This window comes from Theropithecus gelada, chromosome 2 (assembly GCF_003255815.1).
Source record: "Theropithecus gelada isolate Dixy chromosome 2, Tgel_1.0, whole genome shotgun sequence".
Classification (NCBI taxonomy): domain Eukaryota; kingdom Metazoa; phylum Chordata; class Mammalia; order Primates; family Cercopithecidae; genus Theropithecus; species Theropithecus gelada.
The window spans coordinates 184,942,716-184,958,707 of NC_037669.1; the positions used below are offsets into that span (position 1 = coordinate 184,942,716).

At 38.2% G+C, this 15,992-nt stretch overlaps 1 protein-coding gene across 1 annotated transcript in view; it reads left to right on the forward strand.

Annotated features, from left to right (window-relative positions):
- Positions 1-15,992, forward strand: part of LPP (LIM domain containing preferred translocation partner in lipoma) — a 724,515-nt gene that overhangs the window by 326,629 nt on the left and 381,894 nt on the right. The window contains exon 5 of the mRNA XM_025374584.1: positions 1,960-2,072. Within this exon, the coding sequence (XP_025230369.1) occupies positions 1,960-2,072 (113 nt within the window). The remainder of the gene's footprint in view (positions 1-1,959; positions 2,073-15,992) is intronic.

Below are 15,992 nucleotides of genomic sequence, written 5' to 3' on the forward strand. Positions count from 1 at the left end.
ATCAGCATTTTTAAATGTGTTTCCTTGGTGATTCTGGTATTTAACCAATGTTTAAAACTACTGAATGGAATGAATACAGGTTTATGGGATTTATAATCATCATAAAGATATGGACAAATTATTTCCCCAGATTTGTGCACCCACAGAATAAGAGAAGTAGAACATTTTCTTTATGATGTAAGTTATTGAACGTTTCTTATCTTGTGGGTCTGAAGTAGTAATAACATGCAGTGGTTTAAATTAAAGTGTGCTCTCAGACCCAAAGGCATCAATCACCCAGGGACTTACTAGAAATGCAAATTATTGGAGTTCTCCCCAGACCTACTGAATCAAAATCTCTGGATCCAGGACCCAGAAATCTGTATTTTAATAAGGCATTCCGGAGATATTGATGAACTCGAAAGTTTGAGAACCATCAGCACTGAGGGTTGTTGTATGATTCGGTGGCAGTGTATGAAAACCTTAGCACACTGCCTGGCATGCTGCGAGTCTAGTAAGCAGAGTACTCGAGAGATAGTGCTTTTGATTGCTTAGCAGTCTGAATTTGGCTTGGGGCTAGACCTGACAGTTCTTGGCTTAGCTATACTTTCAATTCTAAGACTGTTATTTATAAGGCAAATAGAGGCCAACTGAACCATTTCAAAGGTGTATCAGAACAAGGAAACCACTCATAGTCATTCTACTGTGCTCAGTCTTCCATTCTTATACTTTTATTTCTGAGGGCCTAAACTATGATGTTTTGGTAATATCCAAAAGCAACTCATTTAATGATGGAGACTGCTGCCCTACCCCACTAAGTGTTGCGCAACTAAAATGCAAGGAAAAGCTACTCATCCATAAATAGAAAAGATCTCTTCTCCAACACATCAAAAACATTATTTTTAATAGGAAAAGAACAAATAAAGAAAAGGTTAAAAGGTAGAAGTTTCTGTTTCTCCAATACAATTTTTTTGCAGACTGTTTAAAAAGATTTCATATCAGGAACCATAAAGCTCTTGGATATATGTGTATAACTTAGATCGCAGAGATTAGATTCATTCCCTCAATAACTAACAGCAGTGTGCTACTCTCATTGGTGAGAGATGCTAGGTTTTTCTCAGTGTCTCGAAGTCTCATTACTTCTTGCCTGGATTATGTATAGATTTCTAAATTGGTTATTTCTTATTCTTTTCTCCTAATCTGTCCTGCATGGACTTTTAAATTAGTCTTTAGTAAATCATATTGTAACCAAGTGTTTCTTTCTCAGAAATCCTTGGTGGATCTCTGCTGCATGCATGATAAAATTCAAACCCTTATTTCGATGTGCAACATGTAAAAAGCTTAATTTTATCACATATTTTTTATAACCCGCTGACATTATTTTACATTCCTGTGTCCCATGTTTTTCCTATGTCATGACTTGCTTTTTATTCTCTATGCTCTGAACTTTCTGATCTCCATGCCTATGTTCTCCTGTCTCTCTGCCAAGGATGGATGTGCTTTCTACATCATGTTTCAGGAAAATTATATGATCCACTGAGACTTCCATGATCCTCCACTTTATCTTAATTTCCAGAGGTTATTCGTGCATCTTCATAAATTGCACCTTGCATTATCTTTAGTTGTGTACAATTTTTTTCCTACTCTATTTGATTGAAAATGTATTGAGGGCAAGCACCAAGGCGTATAAAATTCGGTAACCCTATCCCCCACCAAAGCTCACTCTTTGCTTTACTTAATATATTGACCCCTCTAGACTAGCTTTTATACCATTTCTAAATATCAAATCTGATCCCCTTTCTTCTGAAAGTTAAGACTACTAATTAAGGCTACTAATTAAGATGGGGAATAATTCCTATGCAATACAAAAAATTATGTGTCAAAGCCAATTATAAAGAAGTAAAATGCCAGCAAATATATCATAAGAGTACTATAACATTGCATCCTTATTAACTTCATGTGTGTACTTCTTTTCTGTAGGTGATTTTCTTCCACCCCCACCTCCACCTCTAGATGATTCCAGTGCCCTTCCATCTATCTCTGGAAACTTTCCTCCTCCACCGCCTCTTGATGAAGAGGCTTTCAAAGTACAGGTAAGAGCTGAAGTTAAAGTCATGTTTATAGCCATCCTAGGGAGCTCATGAATTTCATGACTGTTTCTGTGCTGGATAAACATTTATCCAGGGCCGATTGAGAGCTTTACAACTTACGAAGATCTGAGGTATTTTAATGCAACATACCCTACTCAAGCTTCCCAGAGTTCTGCTGGCTTACCCTCCAAAGCCCTCAAAATCCTTTTGCCTACTAATTTTGTTTCAGATCCCAAAACCATTTTTTTTAGGAATACCATTTGAGAAGGCAACATTTCCTTGTTATTTTGGAGGACATACAGCCATGTCTTTTTTATTGCTGTGTTCTCTATCTACAAATATTGCATCCAAATGAGTAAGGCTGACATTTTAAGGCTGTAGTTGGTTAATGTGGATCCTTGTGGTCAGCAACATTTTTTTCTAGCAAAAGCAACGTCAAATATCCTTAGGGTTTTCTCTTCTGGGTAAGTTCAAGGGTGCACATTATACGTATCAATTATATAGAACTCTTGGTTTCCAGAGAGTGGTAATTGCAAAGTAACTTGGGGCTAGAATCAGATGTGACATTAGAAGTGGTTCTCAGACTGTGATCATAGGTAACTGCTGAAAGCTGCCACCATTTAAGCTGAAGAAGTGCTTTATGTCAAGAAGAAAATCTAACAAAGTAATAGAATTATTGTTATAGTTTTAGGTGTGACTATGTTCATATAGATATATTGAAGAAAAACATGAGTCTTCTTTGTCTTTTAGAGAAACATTGGAAATATTTGTAGATAAAATGGAATGGTGTCTGATAATTTTTTTCCAAATAATAAGGTTCGGAAACTACTGAGTCAGAACATGGGTGAAATAGGGTTGGTTATGATTTGATAACTGTTGGGTGCATCGAAGTTTATTCTGTTATTCAATCTACCTTTTAAAAAACACCTAATATCATTTGTGGAACATATAAGATACTGAATTATTGCTCATTAATTTTATCATTTGTTTTACAGTATTATTTTTTCTTTTCAATTTGTGTAGGTACAAGTAGGTATATGTATTTATGGCATACATGAGATATTTTGATATAGGCATACAGTCTTTTAAACGTATACTTTTGTATACGTTTAAAATATCCTATAATAAGAAGTGTAAAAGAGAAAAAGTCTGAGGTAACAACTGCTTAAATGGTTTGTTCTATTATTTGCCTTTCTTTCTCCTAAATTTGAGGTTGAAGGAGACAAAGAAAGAAATGATTCATTCGCTCAACAAATATTCTGTGTTCCTATGTGGGCATTATTCAAGCACTAGGAATGTTCTAGCAAAAAAGACAGACGCCATTCTGTCCTCAGGGACCGTAAAAGTTCGTGGAACTAGTGGAAATAAACAAGATGTATACTTTACAAAGTACATTAGGGTGGATAAGTGGGGAAACAGGGAGGGGCTCAGGGCTTACCTAGGCCCCACTGAGAAGGAGACACTTAAACGAGGACTTGAAGAAGGAGAGGAGGGAATGAGCTATAGGGATTTCTTGGTGAGCATATTTTAATGTAGTAGATATTAAGAAGCAGAAAAAGCTTTTAATATTATCTGTCATTTGAAATCAGTAAGTTGTAGTTGTAACCAGTAAGTTCTGGTTCAGTTTGGAGTCTAGATCTTTTAAGGCTATTAAAAAATATGTGTATTGCTAATATAGGCCGTGAATTTCTTGCATTTTGTTTTGGTGTATACTAATAAAATCAACTATCAGATGCCAGTGATGAACAAGAGTCCTATAAAGTTTGTATTTATTTTATGCAACAGATAGAACCCTTGGCAAATTAAACCAATATGAGTGATTTTTCTTAGTTTTAGTCATTTTTTAATAAAATGAAGAAATCCTTAGCGTTGCCTTTAATATACCTTTGTTCGTATTTTGCTGAGGTTGGTTTTTTGTGTAGTGTTTACTATGTACAATTTTTAAAGTCACTGACTCTGTTTCCTCTCTTAGTTTTTCATGGAAACTATTTTGTTGCATTTTAAATCTTTAGTTCTCACAATGTTGTTTGAAGTAGTGACAGAAGACTCGTGATTGAAAACTAGTTACATAGCTTATTCTAGTTGTGTGATCTTGAGCAAGGCAGGCTGAGTCCCAGTTTTGTCTTCATTAAAAACAAGACAAATATATATACCTCTTACAATTAAATGAAATACAGATGGATTTGAAAGTATTAAACCGAAAGGGCTATGCAAATACTTTGATGTCATATTGATAATCACTATGAATACATAAGAAGAATTGTAAGGATTTTCCAGTGGGTTCCATTAAAAAATTCAAACATGGCACTTTCAGAAGTTTATGAAAAGTTTTTTTTTGGGTGGACCTTGTTCTGTTAGGTGTACTCAAGCCATGGCTTTGTTTTTGAAGAGAAAGGAAATAAACAAAACGCCTGTTGCCATGTTGGCTTATGTTCTCTGTAAAACAGAAGGGAGGAAGACAAAAAATAAAATACAGTTTGCCAAATGGAAAAGGACAAATCTGGTAGGGAGAGGCCTGTTATTTTTGAGACGCTTCATATGGAAGATTGTTGGTAAGTTCAAAAGAAAATGAACATGCCCTCCTCTTGTGTAGAAGTGACATAGATGTGACAGCGGCTTGGCCCTGCTCTGGCCTAGGTTTGTACCACCTATAGATATGAGCCATGGTATAGCCTAAAGTAGCATTATCACTGGAGAAAATTTTGCACATTTTCCTCTCAGCTATGGTACAACCTCATGTTGCCAAGTCCAAATTATAGCTGGTAAATGTGTGTTTTTATGTAGAAGACTGTTTATGTTTCCAGCCAGATTTTCAGGTCAGAGCCAAAAGAATGTCTACTAACAGTGATTATAAGAGTTGTAAGATTTTGAGAGCAGAAAGGGACCTTAGAGATCATTTAGTCCAACTCTGGCGCCAGGCATCTAGTTACAGTCCTTTCAAGTACTTGCCAAATTAATTTCCTTTTTTTTTTTTTTTTTTTTTGGAAATGGGGAAACTGAGACCCAAGAAGGTGTGGATCCTCTTGTTTCTGACAGAGCTCTTAGTGAATCTGAAAAATCTTGACTCCTGACCTTGACCTTCTTCCTGCTGTCCCAGATGGCCCATGAACTTGGGATTGCTTTAGTCCTCTATCAGACTGCAAGGCTCTGAGATTCATTGCAGAGGGTTACGTGTTTTTATTTGGAAGGACCAGGTGATGCCAGAGTTTTGCTTGGCTGTCTGAATTTTTGATATATGCTATAAGCTTTTATTTCTTCAAAAAAGGCAAATCAATATTTAGACTTAAGGATTCTTGATTTAACAATTCATTTTCATGTGGAAAGATGAAACTTGGAAAACAGGTGAGGGATTTGGTTTGCTTTTCTGTTGTTGATCAGCGTTACCTCCACACCTGTGATGTTTGTAGTGACACTTTAGCAATCACTTCATTAATTCATCTGTTCTTCATTCATTCACTGTAAATTGAATACTTCTTGTAAGTAGACATATATGCTAGTGATTATAGCGTTAGAACTTGGCATCGTAGGTTTTATGCTCTGAGTCTCAGCCTTGGGACGGTCAGTTAGTTAGATTCATTTATTTATTTATTTATTTAGAGACAGAGTCTCGCTCTGTCACCCAGGCTGCTGTGCGGTGACCTGATCTCGGCTCACTGCAACCTCCACCACCCAGGTTCAAGTGATTCTCCTGCCTCGGCCTCCCGAGTAGCTGGAACTACAGGCATCTGCCACCACGCCTGGCTAATTTTTTTGTATTTTGAGTAGAGATGGGGTTTCACCATATTGGCCAGGTTGGTCTCGAACTCCTGACCTTGTGATCCACCTGCCTCGGCCTCCCAAAGTGCTGGGATTACAGGCATGAGCCACCACGACCGGCCAGTTGGTTTTATTCTCATCTGACCCCATAGTTGGTAATTTCTTCCTCTTTTCAGTCAACCCATAGGCAGGTATTATATAACATTCCTTAGGGTGATTACAAAGAAGGTACATGTCTCAGAATTTCAGGCTTGCAAGGGAATTAGAGTGGATACATTCAAGTCCCTTTCTGTTGTTTGAATCTTGTAATTTTTTCCTAGATAACAGAATGTTTATGGGTAACTATGATAGGTGAGGCAGTGCTGCAGGATAAGGAGATAGATCAGATACAGTACTCAGAATCACATGCAGAAGATGCGTATACAGTCATTTAAGTCATTTTATGGTAAATTATGCTTTAGTCATCATGTTGATCAGAAGCAAAATCTAAGTCCTAAGTTAGTGGTGGAGAGTGAGGGAAGGAAATTAACTGTGATTGGAGATAGGCAAGAAGGATTCATAGAAACAATTTAAATTGAACTGAACTTTGATGGCTGGGTGGGACCTTAATTTTCAGATAGGGGAGTGGATCGTTCAGCAATAAAATAAAAGAATTAAAACACAGAGGAAGGAGAGCTCAAAGTAAGCGTGACAGGCCTTGTGTTTCTAGCTGTGGAACCTACTGTTTGTTCTGAAACCATTGACAATTTACTGTAGGGGCTTATTATTATTTTAAATATAAGGGTGATATCCCCAGACCTGTTGTTGGATGCCAAGTTATACTGTTAATATAAATTAAGGCAAAACATGTTGCACTTTCAGGAAACCCAATGCAAACATTTCTGAATTGTCTGGTAGACTTCCTTCAGATCCGTGGGGACTTACCTGCTGACATCTGATGGCTTTGAATTCAGGGGTTCAATATTTAACTTCCTCTTTTTATGATATCTTTGTTCGTCTTTTCTTGGTGACTTCCAGTTGACAACTTCTAATTCTGCTTCTCTGTTTGTTTCCCAGTCCTTTGGCTTGCTTTTATTTGCCTACTATTCAGTATTTGCATACCTCTAGTTTTCATCTCTCCTTTTCTGTTCGGTCCTGCAAAATGGCCAGAATTGCTAACGTAACTCCAGTCCCTCCACATTAGAAAACAGAGGGGTTTTGTCCATTGGTGATTACTTCAAATGTTAAAAATTTCTCTTTGTTATTGAGTAGAAATGTGTCCCTTTATGATGTCCTCACACTGATTTTCTTTCCCCTTTTAAAAAATGATGCAAACTCAGAGGAATGGTCAGGCCGGGAGAGAGACAGGTGCTGTATGTCTCAAGGAGTTGATGAGTAAAGCTACTGAGAGATGTTACTTTTCAAAGGAGTGAGTAAGCACAGAGTAACATGAGCTAGGCCCAGAATTAGTGGAAAAGAAAAGAAGAGAAATCTCTGAAATTGTTTATTTTAAAGTCAGCCTCCAAAAGCTCTTGAGCATCTATTCTTGTGAAAACAATTCAAAGCTCATATATGCGTATGATGAATAGTGGCTTATAATCTTTTTTTTTTTGAGACAGAGTCTTGCTCTGTTGCCCAGCCTCTGCCTTCTGGGTTCAAGCGATTCTCCTGTCTCAGCCTCCCAAGTAGCTGGGACTGTACAAGCATGCCCCACCATGCCCGGCTAATTTTTGTATTTTTAGTAGAGGTGGGGTTTCACCACATAGGTCAGTCTGGTCTTGAACTCCTGACCTCAGGTGATCTGCCCACCTGTAATCCCAGTATTTGGGAGGCCGAGATGGGCGGATCACAAGGTCAGGAGATCCAGACCTGGCTAACACAGTGAAACTCCATCTCTACTAAAAATACAAAAAAAAAAAAAATTACAAGAAATTAGCCGGGCGTGGTGGCGGGCGCCTGTAGTCCCAGCTACTCGGGAGGCTGAGGCAGGCTGAGAATTGCTGGGATTACAGGTGTGAGCCACCATGCCTGGCCTCATTTTCCTACTTACTAATTTTACGTGTTTAGTTTAACAATGATAATTTGAAAATCAATTCAAGTTTTAGCAAAACTGGCACTGGAATTTTTTTTTTTTTTTAAGACGGAGTCTTGCTTTGTTGCCCATGCTAGAGTGCAGTGGCACGATCTCGGCTCACTGCAAGCTCTGCCTCCCGGGTTCACGCCATTCGCCTGCCTCAGCCTCCTGAGTAGCTGGTACTACAGGCGCCCACCACCGCGCCAGGCTAATTTTTTGTAATTTTTTTTTTTTTTTTGTATTTTTAGTAGAGATGGAGTTTCACTGTGTTAGCCAGGATGGTCTGGATCTCCTGATCTTGTGATCCGCCCGCCTCGGCCTCCCAAATACTGGGATTACAGGCGTGAGCCACCGCACCCGGCCGGCATTGGAACTTTTGCCTTGTGATTCCATCTAGGGCTGTCATGGTCTCAGGTATAGAAAAACAGGATTTTGCTTTTACAGGATTTTACTGTAGGGTGAGAATACAAGGATATCTTGATCTGTGAAAACACACCAAAGCGATGATGGAGATGCTTATTTCTTCCTGGCCCTTTGCCTAGTTCCTCTTGGGCCAGCAAGCCCCAGTTGATTTGTAGCTTGTTTGTGACCCTGACAGCAACAGTTGCTGCAGCAGCAGCAGAAGTAGCAGGAGCAGCTTGCTTTGCAATTACCTCCTACTTTTATGGTCCACATATGTAGGTCATTGAGTGTTTATTAAGGCTGGGTAGGCTCTTAGGCATGTCACTGGTTCTGGTCAATATGACTTTGTAGAAGCAAATGTCACAGTTTTCCTGGTTGCTTTTGGCTCTGCATCATCATCCGTTTGGTTATTCGGATAAGAAGATGGACATTGCTGTTGTCTGGACTTGTAAAAACCCCTTTGACAGTAGCCGACCTAGAGTCCAGGGGAGTAATTCCAATATTTCATTTAGCATTAGGAACCTTTTCATGGAATATCATAGTTTCTCTTCTTTACTGTTTAAGAACTTATTTAAAGAGGTAAACCTTTCCCCTGGGATTGATAGTGGAGAATGTGTACATATACACACACCCACCTACTCACCTATATCAACCTGATTACCACTGCCACCATTACCTTGAAATAATTTGTGGCACATTTACACTCTCTGCAGTGAAAGATTGGTTAACTTCTGTACAAAAAAAAAAAGTCTCATAGGCAAATTGATGGTGGTTCGTTCTATTGAATGTAGGGAAAACCAATGAGGTTAGCTTTACTTTAGCTCCTGAGTTTCTGTATAGGGAGTAATTTACTATGCTTGCATATTACAGAAAATTTCCTTTGCTCAAGGTTAAGTGAAACTACAGTTGGTTCTTTTTGAGTCAGTGAAAGTTTTATCCCAATTTGTCTCTCCCATCAAGAGTCTTAGTGGTTTCTTCAAAGGTGAAATGTACTTACTGTTTTTTTATTTTAACTTACAAAAAAGTAGTGTGTCTTTTTCTACTTATAAAAAAGTAATGTCAGCCGGGACTAGTGGCTGACAACTGGGAGGCTGAGACAGGCGGATCACATGAGGTCAAGGAGTTCGAGACCAGCCTGGCTAACATGATGAAACTCCGTTATTACTAAAAATACAAAAATTTGCTGCATGTGGTCATGTGTGCCTGTAATCCCAGCTGCTCCGGAGGCTGATGCAGGAGAATTGCTTGAACCCAGGAGGTGGAGGCTGCAGTGAGCCGAGATTGCACCATTGCACTCCAGCCTGGGTGACAAAAGCGAAACTCCATCTCAAACAAACAAACAAAAAGTAACGTAAACAAATCAAATGATGTAGATTAGGTATTTTCAAATTTATTTCTCTACGAGGGAAAGATTATGATCTGCTTATACGTCCTGCTCCCAATAAACACGCCAAATGATGCTTGAACATTCTTTTACTCCCTGCTCCATCCCAAGTTTTATTAAAATAATTTGGAGAATATGTTGTAACATTTTTAACTTTATAGCAAATCTCCTTTGAGAATTCTTTCTTGCATTAAATTTTATAACCACATTAGTAATAAACTAACTTTTACCTGTTTGTTGTTGGTGCTATTTTCTATTTACTATTTTTTTCTGGTATTCATCATCTTGATTCTTTTCTTTTTTGTTATTTTTTTCTGCTGTAGTACTTCATCAAGTAATTTTTATGGGAAGGCTATGTGCCTGATATATTTACTGAGTCTTTGTGTATCTAAAAATGAGTTATTATTGCCTTCATATTTGAGTACAAGCTTGGCTATAAGTAGAATTCTTGGGTCAAATTTGCTTTACTTCAGTATTGTACCAAGATTTCCACACTATCATTTAGTATCATTTAGTATTCAGTGCAGCAGATGAGAAATCTGATGCCAGTCTGATTCTTTTTCCAGTTTAGTAAATTTTTCTTGTTTGGTCTATAGCCTTTATTTGTGGGATTTAGCAATTTCACTAAACCGTGTCTAGACACAGCTCGCTTTTTACCTATTCTGCTATTTCTACTCAAGTCAAGGTTTTCTTTATCTAAATGGGATTTTCTTCTTTCCTTTCTTTTCTCTTTCTTTTTTTTTTTTTTCTTTCTTTCTTTCTTGAACTCCTGAGCTTAGGTGATCCTCCTGCCTCCACCTCCAAAGTAGCTGGGACTAAAGGTGTGTACCACCATGCCCAACTAATTTAATTTTTTTTTTTTTTTTTTTAGAGAGAGGGTCTTGCTATTTTGGCCAGGCTGGTCTTGAACTCCTGGCTCAAGCATTTCTCCTGCCTTGATGCCTCTCAATGCGCTGGGTTTACAGGTGTGAGCCACTGTTCCCAGTCACGATTTCCTTATAATATATTGAAAATATATTTTAATCTTTCCTTCATCTTTTTCTTCTTTATGAACTCCTACTATATGGAATATGGAATTGGATTTCTTCTCTATTCTTCATATTAGTTTTCTGTTTCCAATAGTTCTACTACATGGAGGGATTTCTGTTGCTTACTTCCCTTTTATATTCTTAATTTTTGTGCTGATAGTCTGCTTTTGACTTATAAATGCTCTATAAAACTGAATTTGGGGAGAATATTTGGGAGGAGTGGCTCTGGATATCTGTTGTTCAGGGTAGCTAGCTTGCACTTAAACTTTTATCTTTTATCTAAATTGGGAATATACAGTTATTTAAATGCAGGGTGGCTATAGGGTATATATGTTCAGTCTTCACCCATATGTGTAATTAGGGGATGCAGGCCAGCAGAAGACTTGCCCTTAGATGCATGGGTCAAGAGCAGACCAGCAAGGTTAATCTGGGTACTCAAGGCTAATGGTTTGGGGATCCATAGGCAGGTAGTGAAGCCCCTCCCTTACATGCCATACATGTATGCCAGGTGAGGGCCGCAGGAGCTGTGGCCAGCCCTTGTGTGTATTGGTCTCTAGTTGAATTCTCAAACCCCTTCGATTTCCTCCCTCATTGTGTTTTCATCGGCGACTTTGCTTCTCAATGACACGCTGTCACCAGCAGTGCTGGGAACTGTGGCAGAGTCCTTTTTGTTAGAAAGCATAAACTCATTAAATCGTTTCACTGACTTTCATTATATACCCCTAACATCCATTCTAAAGAGGCTTGCCCCACCCCCTCACCCTTTTTGTTGTGGCAATTTGAAGTCTGCTCAGGTCCTGGTATCATTTGCTATGTATCTCAAGCTCACTTTGCTGCCCGTCAGGAGTTCATCACAGAAAACGTGCTCTCCGATAGCATTATCTAAAGCCAAAAAAGCTTCGGAGGCTGCATAATGCGATGGTTAACACTGCAAGTGCTCTTCCAGGCTTCCTGGGTTCACATCTGGCTTCCTGCTTACTAGCTGCATAACTGTAGTATACTGCTTAACCCTTCTGTGGCCCACTTAAATCCTCTGTAAAATGGGTGATTGTTGTGAGGTTTCAAAGACATAATGCACATAAAGAATATTTTATGTAATTGACATGTCCTAAGACTTAGTAAACATTTTCACTGTTGTGATATTTTGGGCTAGCGGGTCTCTGTGCTGGATTTTGCCACAGTTGTCACTGACATTTGATTTGCACCATGCCTCCTCAGAATTCACCCGTGATCCCATCCCTTGCTATTATAAGGTTCAGGATTATATATATATATATATATATAAAATATATAATATAATATAAATATATAATATATATAATATAAATATATAATATAATATAAATATATTATATATAATATAAATATATGATATATAAATATATAATATAATATAAATATATATTATATATGTATATTTGCAGAAGAAATGCTCCCACAAACTTCCTCTGTAAAATGAATGATTGGATTAAATAATCATGTAGATCTCTTACTGCTCTCAAATTCAATGCCTTGGTAATAAAATATCACTTCTTTGTAATTTCATGGTGATTTATAATTTGCAAAATACATTATAACAGCACAAGTATAATTTAGCTAATGAAATAAAAATGAGGATCCGAGAGTTGAAGGAACTTATTTACATCTCACAATTGTCATGAAAGCAGTGACTTATTTTTAAATAGACAATAACAAAATCATTTCGGGGGCTTTTTACAAATGAGAGAATGTAGATCCTCTTAAATCTTTAAAAAGCAGCCAGTGTCATCAATAATATATGTTGATATTTAGTAACCAGGAACCTCCGAGGTAATTTTCTTGGCAGTTCTTCAGTGGAAGATTAGTACATCTTCCATCCCGGCCTCTAGCATATTTTCTGACAAACCCCTCGTAGATTGTATCATATACCTCTTATCCATGGATTTGGTAAGGAAGCCCTGGTGGGCCAACATATCCTTCAGTTCTTTTGTAATTTACATAATCCAATCAACAGGGGCACGGAAACACCTTGTTCTGAAAGAAGGAGTAAAAGGGAGTAGAGGATGCTGACACCAATAACCTAGGGCACTAACTCATATTTTATTTCTGAATATAGTACTTTGAAACTCTAATGTTTTAGAAAGGTTTTCTGTTCATAGCTGATTTTGCTTGATCCATTCAAAAGTCAAGCATTTTTGTGCTCTTACTATATAACTTAAAATGGGTGTCTATACCAATCCTGAGGGGTTAAGCTATTATCATCATTATTTTATCATTAGCTTTTGTGAGTTTGACTTGTACAGGGCCTCCTAGCCTGCAAATTCTGAAATTGACATTCTTTTTGTTTTGTTTTGTTTTGTTTTGAGACAGGTTCTTGCTCTCTTGCCCAGGCTGGAATGCAGTGGCATGATCTCCACTCACTGTAGCCTCTACATCCAGGGTTCAAACCATTCTCCTGCCTCAGCCTCCTAAGTAGCTGGGATTACAGGCACAGGCCACCACTCTGGCTAATTTTTGTATTTTTTTAGTAGAGAGGGGGTTTCACCACGTTGGCCAGGCTGGTGTCGAACACCTGACCTCGTGACCCGCCCACCTCGGCCTCCTAAAGTGCTGGGATACAGGCGTGAGCCACTGCGCCCGGCAGACGTTGCTTTTTTAAATAAAAGACTTTCATATACTTTATCTCGCTGGAACCTTTAGACAACTTCTGCAAAGGGAAAGGTAGGGAGGGTTCTCCATCTTGTATCAGTGAAGGCTCTGGGGCTCTGAGGTTAAGCAGCATTCCAGGCTTCCGTGGCATTAATGGTCCCAGGCAGGGATGAAGCTCTCTGTCTTTTTGAGATGTGCCAGTCCATTTCTCACCCCATGGCCATCGCTGCTATATTGTTCCTCTCCCTTTATATTCATTTTTAGTGAGGGAAACAAAACAGCAGTTGTCAATTTCCTTTCCCAGTAGTTTCATTATTTGCTGTCACCAGTTTTGTTGCAAGATCCTCTATTGTAATATTGTCTTCAGATTTCAAAAAATGTATCTCTACATATTGGAAGAAAGCACTGTGGTGGAAAATACAGGAAAACTATGTACAGACCTGTTAAATGGAAATGTTTTCATAATTTTTAGTTAGTTTTATATGTATTTTACCAATAAAATTTAGTAAAGATGTCAATGTCAATCTTTCTTACTATAGAAATAAGTAAAATTTCTCCAACTAGTGGGAAAAAAGTTTCTGTGGCAATTATTTTTTAAAAGGAATATAGGATTGATACAAGGATGAAAGCATTCACATTATAAGAAATATAAGTTTTCTGTTATTTTTTGAAATAAAAATTTGGTTTATGAGAGGCTTAAAAAATGAATAAATTCCCTTCTTTCCTGATAGTTTCTGTCATTCTCTTGGGGATTAAAGGAGTGTGAATCTGTCCTACAGCCACTTCCTCTCTGAACTGTAGATGACACATCAAGATGTGATTTGGGGCAGATCAAGTCTCAGAGTCGAATCTCAGTGTCTTTAGCCATACAAGTGGTGCGATAGTGTGATAATTCCACATGTCCTGTCTTCTGGGCTTTTTGACATTCATAGCATTTCTAAACAAGTAAAGGATTTATCTTAAAAATGAAATTTTAATATTTTTTCATAATTCTTGAGCTTTAATTCTTTCCATTAGAAATTATGTCATCCCCATATTTAGAGCAATGAATAATTGCGTAACTTTTAAATTGTGTATTTGATGGTATGGTGTATATTGAAAAGAGAATGAGAAACTATTCCCTGAACAGAGATTTACTGATTGAAGCCGTCACTTTCTACAATATGTACACTTCAGAGTGAAGGTCCAGTGTCAGAACTTCATAGAGTGTCTGGCCAGCTAGAGTTAGGTATTTCATGAAGAGATGATCAAACAATTGAACAGAAAATACGGCAACCAGAAGAGCATTTCATTGTGCACATTCAGAAAACTTCATCATTTTTTTTTTTTTTTGAGTCGGAGTCTCGCTCTGTTGCCCACGCTGGAGTGCAGTGGCGCAATCTCGGCTCACTGCAAGCTCCGCCTCCCGGGTTCACGCCATTCTCCTGCCTCAGCCTCCCGAGTAGCTGGGACTATAGGCGCCCGCCACCTCGCCCGGCTAGTTTTTTGTATTTTTTAGTAGAGACGGGGTTTCACCGTGTTAGCCAGGATGGTCTCGATCTCCTGACCTGGTGATCCACCCGTCTCGGCCTCCCAAAGTGCTGGGATTACAGGCTTGAGCCACCGCGCCCGGCAACTTCATCATTTTTATATCATTTTATATCAAGCCATTTTATAAGTAGAGATGTGTCTGGAGGATTGTTTTCGTTTCCTTTTAGCTCATTGAAAGTCAAACAGTGTCACTTTAGTAATTCTCTTCTTGCCCAGTGGGGATAGAAACCAGTTTTGGGCCATGGCAACTATATAGAAGTATTTTCAAAGAGTTACAGATTCATTAAATGAGACCCTCTCTCCTCCCCTTCATACCTACTGCGTTTCTGTCTATAATGAGGATTTAAGCAACAGTCCCAACGTGAACTAGCTCATTTCAGTACTAGGGAAATGGCTCTTGAATGGGTTTACCACCTCCTCTCATTCTGCAACAACTGTTCTTTTTCTGACAGCTTCTTCTACCTCTTCCAGGCACGCAAAACTCTTGATGACTTGAACCTCCTATGTTCTTTTTTTTTTTTCCCCCCAGCTTGTAAAATTATGGTAAAATATACATAATATAAAATTTACTATCTTCACCATTTAATGTTCTGTTCAGTAGCAATATGATGAAGTACATTCATATTGTTTTGCAACTATCACCAGTATCCGTCATCAGAACTCATTTCATCTTGCAAAACTGAACCTCTGTACTGCTTCCCCAGTAACCCCCCATTCCACTGTCAGTGAGCCCCTGGAAACCGCCGTTATACTCTCTGTTTCTACGATTTTAACTTCACAAGCCCACAGTAAAATTGTAATCATATTATACTTATCTTCGCAACTGGCTTATTTTACTTAACGTAATGTCCTCAAAGTTTATCCATGTTGTAGCATGTGTCATGCTATGTATACGTCATGTTTTGCTTATCCATTCATGTTAATAGACATTTGGGTTCTTTCTCCATTTTACCTACTGTGGGAATAATGCTGCTATGAATATGGGTGTACAAATAACTCTTTTGGACCCTGCTTTCAGTTCTTTTGAGTATATACCCAGAAGTGAGTTGCTAGATAACATGGTAGTTCTATTTTTAATATCTCGAGGAACATTCATACCATTTTCCACAGCAGCAGTACTCTTTACGCTCCTCTGAACAGCA